The sequence below is a fragment of the Schistocerca cancellata genome, chromosome 9 (genome assembly GCF_023864275.1).
Source record: "Schistocerca cancellata isolate TAMUIC-IGC-003103 chromosome 9, iqSchCanc2.1, whole genome shotgun sequence".
In the NCBI taxonomy this organism is placed as follows: Eukaryota; Metazoa; Arthropoda; class Insecta; order Orthoptera; family Acrididae; genus Schistocerca; species Schistocerca cancellata.
In genome coordinates this window covers 240,969,713-240,990,281 of record NC_064634.1, presented here as the reverse complement: position 1 = coordinate 240,990,281, position 20,569 = coordinate 240,969,713, and the positions used below count along the sequence as shown (strand labels likewise).

General features: G+C 39.8%; 1 protein-coding gene across 1 annotated transcript in view; it reads right to left on the bottom strand.

Moving 5' to 3' along the window:
- LOC126100606 (NADPH oxidase 4-like) overlaps positions 1 to 20,569 on the bottom strand; it is a 191,969-nt gene that overhangs the window by 56,252 nt on the left and 115,148 nt on the right. The window contains exon 5 of the mRNA XM_049911235.1: positions 20,315 to 20,342. Within this exon, the coding sequence (XP_049767192.1) occupies positions 20,315 to 20,342 (28 nt within the window). The remainder of the gene's footprint in view (positions 1 to 20,314; positions 20,343 to 20,569) is intronic.

The window sequence follows — 20,569 nt, the reverse complement described above, 5'->3', positions numbered from 1 at the left end:
ATATACAAAATATCAGTGACATAAATCAGAATTGGTCATTATAGGGAATATGAAAAGTCTACTACAATATAATTAAGCTAATGACAAATAGGAGAATTAGAAATTCTTTCATGTGAACTTATTACTTCCTCCTTTTCTCACACTAAAGAGAAAGTAAGTGGAAAGAAATAATCAGCTGTGAACAATTTGATATATAAATGAGATGTGCTTAATTCTTTTCCGTCTTAACACAACTTTTACCATTCATCTTTTTCTCCCCAGCCTGATGATAATGAAATCTTTTATGTTTACAGTTAAACATTATATCTTATCATAATTAACCTCGCACTCTGTGACTGTTAAAACTGTATGTTGAAATGGGAATCAGACCCGGAACCTTCCTTGTATTAATTTGTTATAATGTTTCAGAGCAGTTCAAACTCCACTGCAAGCTGAAATATTCATTCAGAAAACAACCTCTAGCCTGTGGCTAAGCTTAATCTCAGGAATATCTTTTCTTCCAAGTGTGCAAGTCCAGCTAGGTATTCAGGAGAGCTTCTGTGAAATTTGGTAAGTATGAGACGATTACTGGCAGAACTGAAATTGCGAGACTTAGGCCTTGGATGTGTCTTAGATAGGTCAGTTGGTAAGATGATGGATAACAAAAGTCAAATACCAGGTTCGACTGTGCATCTGGTACACAGTTTTAATCTGTAAGGAAGTGACATTCTACATTAAATTTCTCAAATTAAAGGTGCGCATTTTAAGATTTTGCATAGGACTTTATTATGTGCCTTTCTGTAGTTTGCAATTCTCAGTTTTGTATCAAACATAAACATGTTATAGATCATTTTATGAATATTATCTTTGACTTAGTTCTCTATGTATATTTGTATTTAAGCCTATTCAAATCATGATTAAAAATACTTTATCGACTATGTATAACAACAATTTTATCATTTTCACTCATATTATTCATCATAGGAAAATTAATATGAAATAACAATAAGATCTGAATGAAAGGATTGGGTTTTTAGCTATAACAATCATTTTTCTCTATATAATAACTTCTTCCATGAGGTTCTTACATTCACCTTCCATGGTAGCTAAACATCAAGTTCCCAAAACGTCCAATTAAGGCAGAGTATCAGATTCACTACCTTTATCCTCATACTGGACGATCTCTGCACACTATGACTGAATATATATATATATATATATATATATATATATATATATATATATATATCCAAAAAGAAAGATGATGAGACTTACCAAACAAAAGCGCTGGCAGGTCGATAGACACACAAACAAACACAAACATACACACGAAATTCTAGCTTTCGCAGACAAATGTCTGCTTGTGCCTGTATATGTGTGGATGGATATGTGGGTGTGTGCGAGTGTATACCTGTCCTTTTTTCCCCCTAAGGTAAGTCTTTCCGCTCCCAGGATTGGAATGACTCCTTACCCTCTCCCTTAAAACCCAAATCCTTTTGTCTTTCCCTCTCCTTCCCTTTTTCCTGACGAGGCAACCGTTGGCTGCGAAAGCTAGAATTTCGTGTGTATGTTTGTGTTTGTTTGTGTGTCTATCGACCTGCCAGCGCTTTTGTTTGGTAAGTCTCATCATCTTTCTTTTTGGATATATTTTTCCCACGTGGAATTTTTCCCTCTATTATATATATATATATATATATATATATATATATATATATATATATATATATATATATAAGGCAGAGCGCCGGCCGCGGTGGTCTAGCGGTTCTGGCGCTGCAGTCCGGAACCGCAGGACTGCTACGGTCGCAGGTTCGAATCCTGCCTCGGGCATGGGTGTGTGTGACGTCCTTAGGTTAGTTAGGTTTAAGTAGTTCTAAGTTCTAGGGGACTTATGACCTAAGATATTGAGTCCCATAGTGCTCAGAGCCATTTTAAGGCAGAGCCACGTGTGAAAGCACCCACGTGATCTACCAACTGACCTGCCTACACTGTGATGCATTCTATGTGGGAATGACCAGCAACAAACTGTCCATTCGCATGAATGGACACAGGCAGACAGTGTTTGTTGGTAATGAGGATCACCCCGTGGCTAAACATGCCTTGGTGCATGGCCAGCACATCTTGGCACAGTGTTACACCGTCCGGGTTATCTGGATACTTCCCACCAACACCAACCTATCCGAACTGCGGAGATGGGAACTTGCTCTTCAATATATCCTCTCTTCCCGTTATCCACCAGGCCTCAATCTCCCCTAATTTCAAGTTACCGCCATTCATACCTCACCTGTCATTCAACAACATCTTTGCCTCTGCACATCTGCCTCGACTAACATCTCTGCCCAAACTCTTTGTCTTTAAATATGTCTGCTTGTGTCTGTATATGTGTGGATGGATATGTGTGTGTGTGCGAGTGTATACCCGTCCTTTTTTCCCCCTAAGGTAAGTCTTTCTGCTCCCGGGACTGGAATGACTCCTTACCCTCTCCCTTAAAACCCACATCCTTTCGTCTTTCCCTCTCCTTCCCTCTTTCCTGATGAGGCAACAGTTTGTTGCGAAAGCTTGAATTTTGTGTGTATGTTTGTGTTCGTTTGTGTGTCTGTCGTCCTGCCAGCACTTTCATTTGGTAAGTCACATCATCTTTGTTTTTAGGTGGGTATATATATATATATATATATATATATATATATAAGAAAGATGATGAGACTTACCAAACAAAAGCGCTGGCAGGTCGATAGACACACAAACAAACACAAACATACACACAAAATTCTAGCTTTCGCAACCAATGGTTGCCTCGTCAGGAAAGAGGAAAGGAGAAGGAAAGACAAAAGGATATGGGTTTTAAGGGAGAGGGTAAGGAGTCATTCCAATCCCGGGAGGGGAAAGACTTACCTTAGGGGGAAAAAAGGACAGGTATATACTTGCACACACACACATATCCATCCACACATACACAGACACAAGCAGACATTTGTAAAGGCAAAGAGTTTGGGCAGAGATGTCAGTCGGGACGGAAGTACAGAGGCAAAGATGATGTTGAAAGACAGGTGAGGTATGAGCGGCGGCAGATTGAAATTAGAAATTAGTGGAGATTGAGGCCTGGTGGATAGCGAGAAGTGAGGATATGCTGAAGGGCAAGTTCCCATCTCCGGAGTTCTGACAGGTTGGTGTTAGTGGGAAGTATCCAGATAACCCGGACGGTGTAACACTGTGCCAAGATGTGCTGGCCATGCACCAAGGCATGTTTAGCCACAGGGTGATCCTCATTACCAACAAACACTGTCTGCCTGTGACCATTCATGCGAATGGACAGTTTGTTGCTGGTCATTCCCACATAGAACGCTTCACAGTGTAGGCAGGTCAGTTGGTAAATCACGTGGGTGCCTTTCCTCTTTCCTGACGAGGCAACCATTGGTTGCGAAAGCTAGAATTTTGTGTGTATGTTTGTGTGTCTATCGACCTGCCAGCGCTTTTGTTTGGTAAGTCTCATCATCTTTCTTTTTAATATATATATATATATATATATATATATATATATATATATATATAGAAAGATGATGGACTTACCAAACAAAAGCGCTGGCAGGTCGATAGACACACAAAAAAACACAAACATAAACACAAAATTCTAGGTTTCGCAACCAACGGTTGCCTCGTCAGGAAAGAGGGAAGGAGAGGGAAAGACAAAAGGATTTGGGTTTTAAGGGAGAGGGTAAGGAGTCATTCCAATCCCGGGAGCGGAGAGACTTACCTTAGGGGGAAAAAAGGACAGGTATACACTCACACACACACACATATCCATCTGCATATACACAGACACAAGCAGACATTTGTAAATAAAAAAAAAAAAATATATATATATATATTTTTTTTTTCCCACGTGGAATGTTTCCCTCTATTATATATATATATATATATATATATATATATATATATATATATATATATAGTTATAATAGAAGGAAACATTCCACGAAGGAAAAATATACTTAAAAACAAAGATAATGTGACTTACCAAATGAAAGTGCTGGCAGGTCGACAGACACACAAACGAACACAAACATACACACAAAATTCAAGCTTTCGCAACAAACTGTTGCCTCATCAGGAAAGAGGGAAGGAGAGGGAAAGACGAAAGGATGTGGGTTTTAAGGAAGAGGGTAAGGAGTCATTCCAGTCCCGGGAGCGGAAAGACTTACCTTAGGGGGAAAAAAGGACGGGTATACACTCGCACACACACACATATCCATCCACACATATACAGACCAATATATATATATATATATATATATATATATATATATATATATATATATAATTTACATTTGTAAATGTCTGCTTGTGTCTGTGTATATGCGGATGGATTTGTGTGTGTGTGTGCGTGAGTGTATACCTGTCCTTTTTTCCCCCTAAGGTACGTCTTTCCGCTCCCGGGATCGGAATGACTCCTTACCCTCTCCCTTAAAACCTACATCCTTTCGTCTTTCCCTCTCCTTCCCTCTTTCCTGATGAGGCAACAGTTTGTTGCGAAAGCTTGAATTTTGTGTGTATGTTTGTGTTCGTTTGTGTGTCTGTCGTCCTGCCAGCACTTTCATTTGGTAAGTCACATCATCTTTGTTTTTAGGTGGATATATATATATATATATATATATATATATATATATATATATATATATATATATATATAAGAAAGATGATGAGACTTACCAAACAAAAGCGCTGGCAGGTCGATAGACACACAAACAAACACAAACATACACACAAAATTCTAGCTTTCGCAACCAATGGTTGCCTCGTCAGGAAAGAGGAAAGGAGAAGGAAAGACAAAAGGATATGGGTTTTAAGGGAGAGGGTAAGGAGTCATTCCAATCCCGGGAGGGGAAAGACTTACCTTAGGGGGAAAAAAGGACAGGTATATACTTGCACACACACACATATCCATCCACACATACACAGACACAAGCAGACATTTGTAAAGGCAAAGAGTTTGGGCAGAGATGTCAGTCGGGACGGAAGTACAGAGGCAAAGATGATGTTGAAAGACAGGTGAGGTATGAGCGGCGGCAGATTGAAATTAGAAATTAGTGGAGATTGAGGCCTGGCGGATAGCGAGAAGTGAGGATATGCTGAAGGGCAAGTTCCCATCTCCGGAGTTCTGACAGGTTGGTGTTAGTGGGAAGTATCCAGATAACCCGGACGGTGTAACACTGTGCCAAGATGTGCTGGCCATGCACCAAGGCATGTTTAGCCACAGGGTGATCCTCATTACCAACAAACACTGTCTGCCTGTGTCCATTCATGCGAATGGACAGTTTGTTGCTGGTCATTCCCACATAGAATGCTTCACAGTGTAGGCAGGTCAGTTGGTAAATCACGTGGGTGCCTTTCCTCTTTCCTGACGAGGCAACCATTGGTTGCGAAAGCTAGAATTTTGTGTGTATGTTTGTGTGTCTATCGACCTGCCAGCGCTTTTGTTTGGTAAGTCTCATCATCTTTCTTTTTAAATATATATATATATATATATATATATATATATATATATATATATATATATATATATATATATATATATAAAAAGAAAGATGATGGACTTACCAAACAAAAGCGCTGGCAGGTCGATAGACACACAAAAAAACACAAACATACACACAAAATTCTAGGTTTCGCAACCAACGGTTGCCTCGTCAGGAAAGAGGGAAGGAGAGGGAAAGACAAAAGGATTTGGGTTTTAAGGGAGAGGGTAAGGAGTCATTCCAATCCCGGGAGCGGAAAGACTTACCTTAGGGGGAAAAAAGGACAGGTATACACTCGCACACACACACATATCCATCTGCATATACACAGACACAAGCAGACATTTGTAAATAAAAAAAAATATATATATATATATATATATTTTTTTTTTCCCACGTGGAATGTTTCCCTCTATTATATATATATATATATATATATATATATATATATATATATATATATAATTTACATTTGTAAATGTCTGCTTGTGTCTGTGTATATGCGGATGGATTTGTGTGTGTGTGCGTGAGTGTATACCTGTCCTTTTTTCCCCCTAAGGTACGTCTTTCCGCTCCCGGGATCGGAATGACTCCTTACCCTCTCCCTTAAAACCCAAATCCTTTCGTCTTTCCCTCTCCTTCCCTCTTTCCTGATGAGGCAACCGTTGGTTGCGAAAGCTTGAGTTTTGTGTGTATGTTTGTGTGTCTATCGACCTGCCAGTGCTTTTGTTTGGTAAGTCTCATCATCTTTCTTTTTAGATATATTTTTCCCACGTGGAATGTTTCCCTCTATATATATATATATATATATATATATATATATATATATATATATATATATATATATGGTTATAATAGAAGGAAACATTCCACAAAGGAAAAATATACCTAAAAACAAAGATGATGTGACTTACCAAATGAAAGTGCTGGCAGGTCGACAAGGATGATGAGAATTACCAAACAAAAGTGCTTGTGTTTGGTAAGTCTCATCATCCTTGTTTTTAGATATATTTTTCCCACGTGGAATGTTTCCCTCTATATATATATATATATATATAAAGAAAAATGATGAGACGTACCAAACAAAAGCGCTGGCAGGTCGATAGACACACAAACACAAACATACACACAAAATTTGTGTGTCTACCGACCTGCCAGCGCTTTTGTTTGGTAAGTCTCATCATCTTTCTTTTTAGATATATATAAACACAAACATACACACAAAATTCTAGTTTTCGCAACCAACGGTTGCCTCGTCAGGAAAGAGGGAAGGAGAGGGAAAGACAAAAGGATCTGGGTTTTAAGGGAGAGGGTAAGGAGTCATTCCAATCCCGGGAGCGGAAAGACTTACCTTAGGGGGAAAAAAGGATGGGTATACACTCACACACATACACATATCCATCCACACATATACAGACACAAGCAGACATATACAGAGGCAAAGAGGGAAGGAGAGGGAAAGACGAAAGGATGTGGGTTTTAAGGGAGAGGGTAAGGAGTATATATATATGGTTGACATTGTTCAAGTATTCATATTTTTTATTGTTTAGGAGTTTCCGTTGTCCATTTCTTCACTGACCTATATGTCTTAATTTTGATTCCCAGTTAACATCTCAAATTTCTCTGTGAAGGGAAGGTAGAGGATGGTGTCCACTTCATGAGTCGCGAAGCAAATGGAAAATCTATTTTTACAAAATGAATGTGACACTGACATGCAAACCATTAAAATGGAAAAGAGGTGGAGATCTTGCCTTATAACTTGCATAAAAATTACTGTATTTATTCTATCATATAACTGCACCAGCCCCAATGTGAATACTGTTCTCAGGTAGTTGGTATTCATAAGCAGCTGGAAATCACCCTGACTACTTGAAACATAGGAAAGTGGAATAGTCCCCTTTAGTCTGCTATCGACACTAATATAAATATTATTTTTTTCTTATCTATGCTGTACATAGTATTTGAATAAAATGTCAAAAATCTTGTACAGCGTGTAATTTTTATTCTTATCGTCTAAAGCATAACTTAAATTTGGTTGATGATCAGAGTACAAATATAGGCCTACTACATAAAAACATTTTGCATATGGAAATATTTTAACATGTAAGATTTATGTGAACACATGCACTCACAATTTTAACCCCAATAATAAGTGTCTGATTCATGACTTATATTCCTCATATTGAAGTCCTTTTCTCCATTTTGTGTAAATAAAACTTTGTATCTCTGCAAATTTCATAGTTGAGAAAACATTTTGACTAACGAATGTTATTTTCACCAAAAATTCAATGTTACCATTTTATATATCTGATTTTTCTGTAACTATAATTGTGTACTATTACTGGGAAAAAAATCTTATTCAATGAAACATTTCAAATATGAGAAATGTGGAGCAAATCTGTGTGACTAATAATCTGATTATTCATCAGAATCCCATATTACATCCATTTAAAGAATGACTAAACAATAGTTACACAAAGTAACTTCATGTCTAAATGAATGTAAATAATGCCTACGATTCCTGTATTTTATCAAATACCTAATTAGTTAACATTCTAAACATTTATAAAGCATTTAAAAAGCATTTCCTTAATGAGTATTTTAATAGGTATTTTAGACAGTTCTCACACTCAGCAGTTACCACTCTTCATGAAAATGTTCTCACAGTCATCACTGACAACCCAGTTCTGAACATTAACTGTAAGCCAACACTAAGCAACAGTTATATTCTAAGAGGTGCCATGAGTTATTCATCTGCAGCTAGTCTTGTCAGGTCAACCTCAATCAGTTATGTATTCAAATTTGGAACACTGCTGGACTACTCCTATTGCAGCATGCACAGAAACATTTAATTAGTTTTTCTTCCCACACTATATGACAAGTTGCACAAGTTGGTTTTGAAAGAAGCTCACTATTTGAGGCATCACACTCAGAATTTATTGTGGCCCTCTGGTTTGGAGCCAGTGAAAAGTCAAAATCTCTAGAGTGTCAGAGGATTCTGCAACGATCTCAGATGCAAATTTCTTGACCTCTTAAATCTGGTGGAGATTTGTTGGACCCCCTCAATAGGGCTATGGCACACTGGAAAAAGGAGCTGCTATCAGGTTAGCAGAGTACCATGCCACACACTTGGTGTTTTTTTTAGGTTAGAGGAGTCCAGCTTTGGAGTCAATGATATATTGTCTGCTGAAATCGAAAGATAATTCAGCCACTTAGTTTTAGACAACTCTCTTCCTCGGAAACAGAAAAGAGAAAACGTTAATGTGACATTATTAAACTACAGGAACACCTATGATAAGATCCCAGAATCAGTATTGCTTGTTAAAGGTAATATTGCCTGCATACTATTAGGAACAGAAAGTTTGCTGAAATGTGAAGTGAACAGCAGGAAAATTCTAAATTTAGATTGGGATGTATATCACATATATAGGTTAGATACCAATGCTGGCAGCATATTTGTTGCTGTCTTATACCCAATAGCAACAAACAACCACACTTTCAGAATCGGGTAACAGAGGAGGTCATCAGCTTTCATAAGGCTCTGATAACACCAGCAACTAAAAGTATTACAAGGAATCCATCCAGATTTTGGTTTTCCATGATTTCTCTAAATCGCTCCAGGCAAATGCCAGAATGCCTTGGAAAAGGACATCGCCAGTTTCCTTCCACATCCTTTCATAATCTGAGCTTATGCTCCATCTGCAATGACTGTGCTATCGATGGGAAATTAAATTGTAATTTTCCTTCGTTCCTTCAGACTATTCAACATCAAATATTCAGAGCTGGGACAAAGATGTGGAGCACAAATAGACAAAATTAAAAATCATTATTCAATGCCTTAGGCCAGTATTCTCCAAGCAAGCTTCTGAAGGATGGGAAGATTCATTATGGTTCAATACATAGCTGCTAAAGTTCACAGATATAAGTGAAATCAAATACTAATTGACAAAAGATGAATGAATCCTAAATGAGTATAATGAGAGAAACAGAAGAAGTGTTCAATAAATTTGAAGGTAAAATTTTGCCAAAGGCAGTAAACAAATCAAAAACATATAATCAGTCATAATGACACTGAACTGGAGGATGACAGAGAGAAGGCAAAACACTGAATTGTTTCACTGTGGATAACACAATACAGTTCCTCCTTTTAATTGGTCCATAAATGCCAAGGCAGCATGGCATGTGGACCAGATGAGATTCCTGTGAGAGTCTACTGAGATTATGAGAAAAGACTTGAAAACATTTCAGCTTTAGTTTACTATAGATTGCTGGAGCAAGAAAGGGTACCTATCAGATGGAAAAAAGTGCAGGTAATTTCTGTTTTCAAGAAGATCTGAAGAACAGATGCACACAGTTATAGGGCTGCATCACTGACATCAATCTGCTTGTAGAATTACAGAACATGTTCACCATACACATATTATGACATTATTGAAGAATGAAAATCTCCTCTATAAAAATCAATAGGAATTTCAGAAACAGATATCTTACAGAATTCAGCTCATTCTCTTCATTCATGAGATCCAGACCACTGTGGACCATGGCACCAGGTTGATACTGTCTTCTTTGGTTTTGGAAAGGCATTTCATACAGTTCCACAGTGTCATTTAGTCAGCAAAATACAAACTTACCATTTATTGACCAGATGTGTCATTAGAGTCAGAACTTCCTTCAGAATAGAATTCAACATATTGCTCTTACTGGAACAAAACTGATGTACATAAAGGTAATTTCAAGAATACTTCAAGGTACTATGACAGAATCATTACTGTTTATAATATATATAAATGATCTAGTGGCTAACATTGGAAGCTCCATGAAGCTGTTTGTGCACAATAAAACTGTCTATACAAAATCTCAGATGACTGTAGCAGATTGGAGAATGACCTGTAGAGGATGGATGAATGGAGCATGGAGTGTCATTTGACCTTGAATGTAAATAAATGTAGTGTAAGGTGCATAAACAAGCAAATAAATCCACTGCTGTTTGATTACACTATTCATGATAAATCACTGGAGAGTAACTACTGTAAAATATTTAGGAGTAATCATCCAGACCAATCTAAATTGGAATGCCCACACAAAAAAATTGTAGGAAAAGTAGATGCTTAGTTGAATTTCAATGGAAAAATCTTAAGGAAAAGTAATTTATCCACAAAAGAAATGGCTTACAAAATGCTTGTTCAACTAATTCTTGAGGATTACTCATCATGATTTGCATTAACAGAAGAGATAAAGAATATCCAACAAATAAGGGCACATTTTCATTACAAGATTTTTTAGTGAATGTGACAGTGTTACAAAGATAATCAACAAACTCCAGTGATGCACACTACAACATAAGGTGTTGTGCATCAGGAATAAGTTTACTACTGAAATTTTGAGAGATTGCAGCCTGGAAACAGTTGGGAAACATATTACTTCCATCCACATATGTGCTACAAAATGATCACAATGAGAAGATCAGACAAATAGGAGCTCATATGGATGCTTACCAACAATCATTTTTTCCACGCACCATTTGTGAATAGAATGGGAATGGGGTGATTAATAGTGATACCAGAAATGCTCTCCACCACACGTCATAAGGTGACTCATAGAGTGTAGATGTAAGCAGTCTTCTATGTAGACTGTCTGCCTACCAATGAACCATAGTCTTATGATATCATTCCACTCCATATCCTCATAAATTATTACAGGCTAGAATATGTATGAGTTGACTGATGTCAACTGTGACTCTCTGATACTGTACTCACTTGATTGATCATAAAGAAGATAACACTTTGTGGAATCTAGGTAGGTTACTTAGCTGGTTTTAAGAAAAGTAATAAACAATGAGAACAGCAAGCCCATTGTCAGGTGTGTGACAGAAAATAAATAGAATTCAACTACGAATTTAATTTCTGAAGTGCCACCTTTGTTAGTGAAAAAATTTAACATCTATTTTATAATTAATTGAGGCAGAGAGGACATCGTGCAAACCTTTAAGGTCTACATCTGCATCATTACTCCACAAAAAATTGTTGAGTGCATGGCAGAATGTACTTCCCATGTACCATGTACTAGTGTTCCTTCCTCTTTCACTTGGTGTGGACATGTGAGGACCTGTCTCTGTGCATGCTGTAAATAGTCTAATCTTTTACCTGTGGTCCTTTCAGGAGCATTATGTAGGGGATTTAATACAGTCCTATTTCTGTAATGGTTCCCCCATGAGTCAAATAAAACTAATCAAACCTAGGACCATGGAAAATCCAGGATGGAATAATCACAATATTATGAAAAGGATATGTTGTTGCTCAGCATATAGTGGAGATGCCGAGTCACAGACAGGCACAACAGAGAGACTGCTAAACAAGTGAGCTTTCAGCCAAAAGGCCTTCTTCTAAAGCAAAAAACACACACACACACACAACCATACATCTCCATTATATTCTGAGTAGCAATCTATCCTTTTGATGATACTATCATTAAACCTAGGACCATTTAAGTTATCATTATGTGTAAATGTTCCAATACCTCCAATTTGTCCTATTTGGCATGAATTTCACACACTAAAGCAGTTTTCTAAGATGGATTACTTGCGTGTTTTGTAAGCAATCTCCTCTGTAAGCTGATTACTTCTTCCTACTTTGTAAACTGATTACCTCTTCCGAGTACAGAAGTAATGAACTGATGAATGCATGGTTTATCTACACCTAACCTGTTACCCATGGCTTCAAGCACGTGTGTGTGTACGACACATACACTGAGGTGACAAAAAGTAATTGGAACAGTGATATGCACATAAAAAGATGGCAGTAGTATTGCGTGCACAATGTATAAAAAAGGCAGTGCATTGGTGGAGCTGTCACTTGTACTCATGTGAATCATGTGAAAAGGTTTCCAACATGGTTATGGCAGTACGACAGGAAGTAAGAGACTTTGAATGCGGAATGGTAGTTGGAGCTAGCTGCATGGAACATTCCATTTTGGAAATCATTAGAGAATTCAATATTCCAAGATCCACAGTGTCAAGAGTGTGCGAAGAATACCAAACTTCAGGCACTACCTCTCAATATGAACAACACAGTGGCCAATGACCTTCACTTAAAGACCAGGAGCAACAGTTTTTGCATAGTTGTCAGTGCTAACAGACAAGCAACACTGCATGAAATAACTACAGAAATTAATGTAGGATGTACAGTGAATGTATCTGTTAGGATAGTGTGGCAAAATGTGGTATTAATGGGCTATGGCAGCAGACAACTGATGCGAGTGCCTTTGCTAACAGCACGACGTCCCCTGCAATACTTCTCCTGGGCTCGCGACCATATCAATTGCACCCTAGGCAACTGGAAAACCGTAGCCTAGTCATCTCCTCCTCCATCCCTCTCTCTACATCCTCTCCTTCCCACTCTCTCTGTACATCTCCTTCTGCCCCATTCCTCCATAGATCTCCTTCACCCTCCTCTCTCTGCACATCTCATCCATCCCCCTATGCTATGTCTAACTCCTCCTCCCCTCTCTCTGTCCATCTTCTCATCTCCCACTCTATCCATGTAGTCCTTCATCCCCTCTCTCTTTCCACCTCCTCCTCCCCATATATCTATCTGTGTCATCTTCCCCCAATCTCTCATCCTTCTCTTCCTCCCCTCTCTGCCCATCTCCTCCTTCCCCACTCTCTGTAATAATAATAATAATAATAATAATAATAATAAAAATAACTTGTTCAAGAAACGATGACAAATTTTTAGAACTCCAGGAGCAAGAGAAGAAACACTTATATATTTTCTTGTACACAGGTGCAATGCGCCTGTCTTTTCTTTCCACGAATAAGTCTATAACTCGGTCTACAAAGATCTAATCACTGGATAGCTCTCCAAATAGTGTCTTTTCTATTGCTAACGTGTTCAAACATGACAGCCGGATGTTGGATATTGAATTCCTTAAATAACTCTTCACTCGTTTAAGAGTACTCATGCTTTGTTCACTGCTTGCTGTAGTTGCGGGTAGGGTCAAAACCAAATGCAGGAACTTTGTTGTTACTTCATAAACAGAGTCTAAATCATTGTTGACAATGTACTTTAAGAGGATTCTTGGAAATAGTGTTTTTTCTCATCAGCTTATATGTTCCACAGTTCATGTTCAAGTTGTTCTTGTTTGAAAAAGGGTACTGTTCTAATATTTGAAGCAGTTTCAACTTTGGGAATTCTTTTTGATAGTTTGGGAAACACTTTTCGTTCAAAAGTTCAACAAACTGAATTTGGGGAATGTCTTGAAACCTTCTTTCCATCTGAACAATTTGCAAATCCAGTATCTCGTAAGTTAGTGTCCTGAGACATGTCTTTTGACTGTCACAGAATGATAAGTTACCATTCAAACACAAGTTGCATTTAATGAATTCATCAATGAATGTTTCTGTTCTTAATTGTCATAAGTTCCTCAAAACAATTCTTATTTCGTCTTGGCAAGCAGTTATACTGACAGATTTTGACTGAATAACATTAAAGAGATGATCAACATAAACAAAGTACACTTGGTAGAAGCAAAGCAAGTAGACAAACGTAGGATCATCCATCCATTGTTTCATTCCCACAGCACAGCTCAATGATTCTGGGTCCCACTGAGAGTCTGTATCATCAAATATATAATTAAAAACACTATATATGACTGAGAAATGACTAGATGTTGAAAATGCCCTGGAATGGAAGTTCCAGCAAGTGTTGCTCGCATGTGGCAGTTTAAATCCTTTCTCAGTTAGCAATACAGTTCATTTTGATGATTTGCTGAAAACCGAATGGAATGCAGTGATCACTTACAAACATGCGTACTTGTCGTATGATTTTGGAGGAATGTAACAGTACCAAATTCAGTTGGTGTGCGTAACAATGAATAAACAGTGCATAGGGACAGAACTGCTTCACCAATTGTTGTAGTCCTCTTTCTCTGCCCGCCGTTACTGAAAAGGGCCATCATATGTTTGACTAACCACTTTTCCTACCACATTCCATTCTTTCAATACTGCATGAATATTGTTTGACAAACCTTATATTGTTTGACTAACCTTCAGCAGTTTTATCTCCAGGAACATCATAAAATCCAACGAATATTTCCTCAATTTTGTCTGCAATACAGTACCTGAATATTATACTCGTTTGACTCTTGCATGACACGTCTAATGTTTCATCAGCCTGAATCGAAATGAAATTGCAGTTTTGAATTTGAGATTTTATTTTCTCATTAACTGCCAGAGTTATCATTTCTATTACATCATTCTGTATATCTGGAGAAATTCCCTTAAAGGTTGAAGAGGATGACAGATGGTCTCGGATTAACTGCTCTCCTTGAGCTAGTAAATCCAACAATTTGAGATAGTTACCTTTGTTGCTGGAGGATTGGTCTTCTTGATGGCCGCGAAAGGCTAGTTCTTCTTTACAAATAAATACAATTGCCTGAATAAGACGAGCCAATACTTTCCTGTTGGATGCAACTTGTTTGTTGTATTTTATTGAAGGTGAGCGGCTTCAGAAAGGGCGCGCTCAATTCTACTTTGCCCTATAACTGAAATGATTCTTTGTTCTGCAGGTGACATTTTGATATCTGATGAATTTGTGCTTTCCTGTCAAAATTCTTTATTGTACAAATGCCCTCATTGCATCATTCCTTTTCACCACCAAACAGAAGACATATATAACAAAATAATATGTTATTGACTTCATTTGCAGTCAGCCAAGCATACTTATTGTACCAGGCTGTCTGAAAAGTGCGTTTTTGTTTGGCTTCACTTAAAACTACACTGCCGGCCGCGGTGGTCTAGCAGTTCTAGGCGCTCAGTCCGGAACAGCGCGACTGCTACGGTTGCAGGTTCAAATCCTGCCTCAGGCATGGATGTGTGTGATATCCTTAGCTTAGTTAGGTTTAAGTAGTTCTAAGTTCTAGGGGACTGATGACCACAGATGTTAAGTCCCATAGTGCTCAGAGCCATTTGAACAATTTTTTAAAACTACACTGAGTATAGGAGTAGGTCGTTTGTCCTTCAATTCTCACTTTTTTTTGTACTTTAATGTAGAAAAAGGCGTTTTTAATAAAAATTATATAAGGTGTGTAGTTGCTGGCTCACTCATGTTGGCGACACAACGAAAATATGCACTAAAATCACACAATAATGATTATGAACACAAACCAGGCGACTTCACTTCCATGTTAAAAGCCAGCATAGAAATGGCAGAGACTAGTCTCGATACCTGCTAGCAAGTGCAGCGCACTGGCCTTCGTGGAAGAGAGGGGAAGTGGAGAGGGTGCAGGTGCACACAGCCAGGTAAGGGAAGGGAGGCAGAGACTGAGAGCAGTCGAGTCTCAAGCAGGTAGATACACCAATGCTCAGGGTGCAGCGGCACGGACTACAAATCTGGTGTCTTCGCACATTTAGTGCTCTCAGTAGAAAGTTGTTTATATTTTTGTTATGAATTACTATTGCATCTTTTTTAAGCATGAATACAGGGGACACTAAGTCTCAAAGTCTCCCCTCACGCTACGCCACTGCTATATATCTCCTCCCCTCTCTATCTCTGTCCATCTCCTCATCTATTTATCACAACCTTCCCCCATCCACGCCCATCTGCATGTGGAGTCCCTGAAAAACAGGTTGATAAAGCAGGCCAGTACTATTCCAACACAACATGCTTGTCATGCAGGGGAGCCCGAACAGCAGGGGCTGAAAAAACACGTTTCTGCTGTATCCCCACTCCTATTGGAGCTAAACTCTGCAGTGCTGATACAGAGTTTATTGTTCGTGTGCCAAAGCTGGTTGAAATCTATCCAGGAGTTTAGGAGGAGATCCTAGACACACACATGTGCATGTTACTTTGTATTATAACTAGCCTTTTTCTCCTATGCATACAATTCTTCCTTCCTCCAGCTCTCTGTCTACCTTATACTCCCATGTCCCACGTCCATCTATCTCCTCCTCTCCCACTCTCCACACCCTCTCTCTGATCATATCTTCCTCCCCTATCCATCTGCCCATATCCTTCTTCCCCACTCTCTGTCCCTCTTATCCTGCTTCACACTCTCTCTGTCCACAACATGCTCCCACCTCTCTCGCTATTCATCTCCTCCAAGTCGTCTCTTCCTGCTCAGCTGTACCTATCTACACGTGTAACTCCTGTAAATCAAGCTGATACTATTCTCACAATATGCCTTTTGAGCAGGGCAGCCTACATGCTAGAGGCTGTAAAAATCACTTCCTGGCCCTTATGTGTAGGTTGCTCTGCAAAGCAAATCATTAAGATAGGCTGATACTATTCCACACAACACAACATTTGTGCAGAGTAGATGCAGAAAAAACACCTTCTTGTTTGTATTTCTGCTCTTATTGGAGCTAGGAGTTTGTAAACCCCAGAGCACTGATACTTGCGAAGTTTGCTGTTTGTGTGACAGATTTGGTTGAAATCAATCCAAGTATTTGGAAGGAGATCCCAGACATACATCCATGCTGCTTCAGATATATATGAAGGGCTTATTTCAATAGTGGTACAAGTCCATTTTTTTTCATTTTGAGATACAGAGTCCTAAAGTTAAATGCGCACCGAAACATCTGCAGCTGAGATACCAGAAATATTCAAGCATATGGCTTCTTGCTAGAGATGAACCTTTCTTTCTGTTTGTTTGGATCATTAATTTCAGAAGCATTATAGGCAGAAAAGTGGAGGTAATGGTCTTGTACCACTATTGAAATAAGCCCTTCATATATGAGTAAATATGTATGTATGTATGTATCTCCAGGATTCCTCCTCCCAAGCCCCTGGGTTGATTTCAACCAAATTTGGTACACAGACATCGTACTTCATGTGGTGGCGAAGGCGATGGACACAGGGATATGAGTCAGGAGATGGAGAAGGAGAAAGGGAGGAGTAAATGGATGGAGAGAGATGGAGGCAGAGGAGGAGAGGGAAAGAGTGAAGGGGGAGAAGTAGATGGGTGGACACGAGTGGGGAGGAAGAGGTAGACACAGAGGGAGGAGGAAGAGATGTGTGCAATATATGTGTCAAACATGTATGCAGATGGTGCCATGAGAAAAAGGATATTATATATCTATTTATGTCCTGTGCCTTTTCCTAAAACCCTGAATTGATTTCAGCCAAATCTGGCACACTTATAGCAAGTTTCATGACTACCAGCACTGTGGAATTTATAACCTCCTATCTCCAATAATGGTGGATATATTTTGCAGTCCCAGAAACACAGGGTGCTCTGCACATGAAGTGCATGTTGTATTGGAGTAGTCTTGGCCTACCTTATCAACAATCTTTGCAGGGCAGGCTATGTGTCTGTGGAAAAAAATTTTAAGCCCCGCACATGTAGGAAACCTTGTCTCATAGACATATTGTGAGAGTATTGCCACCCTGCTCCATCACATTGTTAGGCTGGGTCTACAGGTACAGATGGGCAGGGCTGGAGGAAGGCTGAGATGACTAGAGGAGGGGATGACCAGAGAGAGAGAGGGTATGAGGGGATGTATAGGGTGACAGGGGAAGAGAAGACTGATAGAGAAAGGGGAAGGACAGAGCCACAGAGAGAGGTGGAGGATGAGATGCATTGGGAGAGAGGGAGGAGGAGATGGATAAGAAGAGGGAGCAGGAGGAGATGAATTGCAGAGGAGGGCAGGAGAAGATGGGCAGAGCCAATGTGACAGGAGCAGATGGACACAGAGAGAGGGGGGAGAGGAGAGGATGGACAAGGAGACAGAGGGGGGAGGAGGAAGTGAACAGGGAGAGGTGGAGGACAAGAAGGAGGGAGAGAGAAGGGGGAGGAATAGTTGGACCAAAATGGGGGGAAGGAGGAGATTTGTGCAATATACGTGTCAAACAAGTACACAGATGAAGCCGCAGAGAAAAAGCTAGTCTGTTATAAGCATAAAGAAGAGTGTAAGTGTGTATGTGCTGGATCTTCTCTCAAGCCCTTGGATCAATTTGAATCAAATTTGGCACAGAAATAGCAGGTCTCATGGGTATCAGCACTGTGGGGTTTATAACTTCCTAGCTTCACAACAAATGGAGGTACAAGCAAAAATGTCTTTTGCAGCACCTGATGTATAATATGCTCAAAGGGAGGGGCAGGAAGATATGGTCAGAGAGCGGGAGTGGAGAAAATGGAAAAAGGGAGGCACAGGAGGAAGAGATAGATAGATGTGGGAAGATGAGGTGGACAGGTAGAGGTAGGAAAAGGAGATAGACAGAGACAGGGGGCAGAAGGAGGAAATGGGCGAAGAGGAGGGAAAGGAGGAGATGAACAGACAAGGGTGGAAGGAGGAGATGGGCAGAGATGGTTGTTAGGAGGAAGTGGATAGAGAGGGGTAGGTGAGGAGGTGACAGACAGAGGGGGAGGGGGAGGAAGTCATATGTGCAATCTGTGTGTCATAGACAGAGACAGGGGGCAGAAGGAGGAAATGGGCGAAGAGGAGGGAAAGGAGGAGATGAACAGACAAGGGTAGAAGGAGGAGATGGGCAGAGATGGTTGATAGGAGGAAGTGGATAGAGAGGGGTAGGTGAGGAGGTGACAGACAGAGGGGGAGGGGGAGGAAGTGATATGTGCAATCTGTGTGTCAAACATGACTAGTGGGAATACTACTGGAAGAAGAGGACAGACAGAGACAGAGACAGACACGGAAAGAGAGAGAGAGAGAGAGAGAGAGAGAGAAAACAGCAGACATGATGTGCAGGTAGTATCAATATGCCTTGCAGGGGCTATGTTTGCCGATTAGTGTGGCTGAGCACAGAGTCAGCAGGAGGAGATGAATAATGAGGGAGGGGAAGGATGAAGTTGGCAGAGAAATGGATAGAAACAGATGGAGAGATGGGGAGAAGAGGGGATGGCGAGAGAGGGGTAGGAGGGGGATCCACAGTGAGAGTAAGGAGAAGGAGACAGATAGGGAGATGCAAGCAGAAGGAGATGAATATGGAGAGGAGGGGGACATGGATACAGAGAGGAGGACAGGCGGAGATCGATTGGGACAGTGAGCAAGAGAAGATGGCAAGTGAGTTGAAGCAGGAGGAATTGAATAGAGAGAGGGGTGAGAAGGGTTCACCAGAAAGATAGGTGGAGGACTAGATGTACAGAGAGAAAGGAGGAGGAGGAGATGGACAGAGAGAGGGGGGAGGAGATGGACAGATCGATAAGGGGTAGAAGAGACAGAGACAAGGTGAGAGGAGAATATGAACAGAGAAATGAATGAGGGGGGAATTGGCCTGAGAGAGTAGGGAGGAGAAAATGTGCAGATAGAGTGGAGATTAGGAGATGAACAGAGAGAGGGGGAGGAGGGGATGGTCAGAGATAGGGGGAGGAGAATGTGGACAGAGAGGGATGAGAACAAGGTGGTAATAGTGAGAGGGAGGATGAGATGGACACAGACAGGAGGACACAGAGATATACAGACAGGGAATAGGAGGAGGAGATGGACAGGCAGGCGGCACATACATTAAATGGACCACAGATACATATTCCACGGTGACAGGACACTCCAATGTTCGATATCACATAAGGGAAATCCTTCCACTTTGAACAGTTTTCAACTGTGAAACACTACCGACCACAAAATCAAAACAATGGCCACCAACGTAGCACAATTTTCTCAATGTGTCATTTCAAATCAAGTTCACATCATTTCATTAACAATTACAGATTCAAACAAATAAATACTCCACATCCCCTGCACCTAGAGATGGGGAAGACAGAGGTGTTCATAGTGAGAGGGGAAGGGGATATGTGCAATGTATGTGTTGAATGCATACATGGGCAAAATTGTGGGAGTGCATAAGAAAGTAAACAGATTAAAAGTTTCTTACCTGATGTGAGTATCATTGCCAAAGGGGCCTGGAAGTTAAAAATAAAACATTGTTAGAACAAGAATGCAGAATGTATACAATTCAATTCTTTCATGCATAGAGTTTAAGCATACCAATAATTATCACTATTATTTGAAAGAAAAATTGCCGTAATTAGATGAAACTGGATATCATTCATGCTTCTTTAAAAACTGCCATAATTAGATGAAACTCAATATCATTAATGCTTCCTTGAGTAGAAATCTCTCTATATTG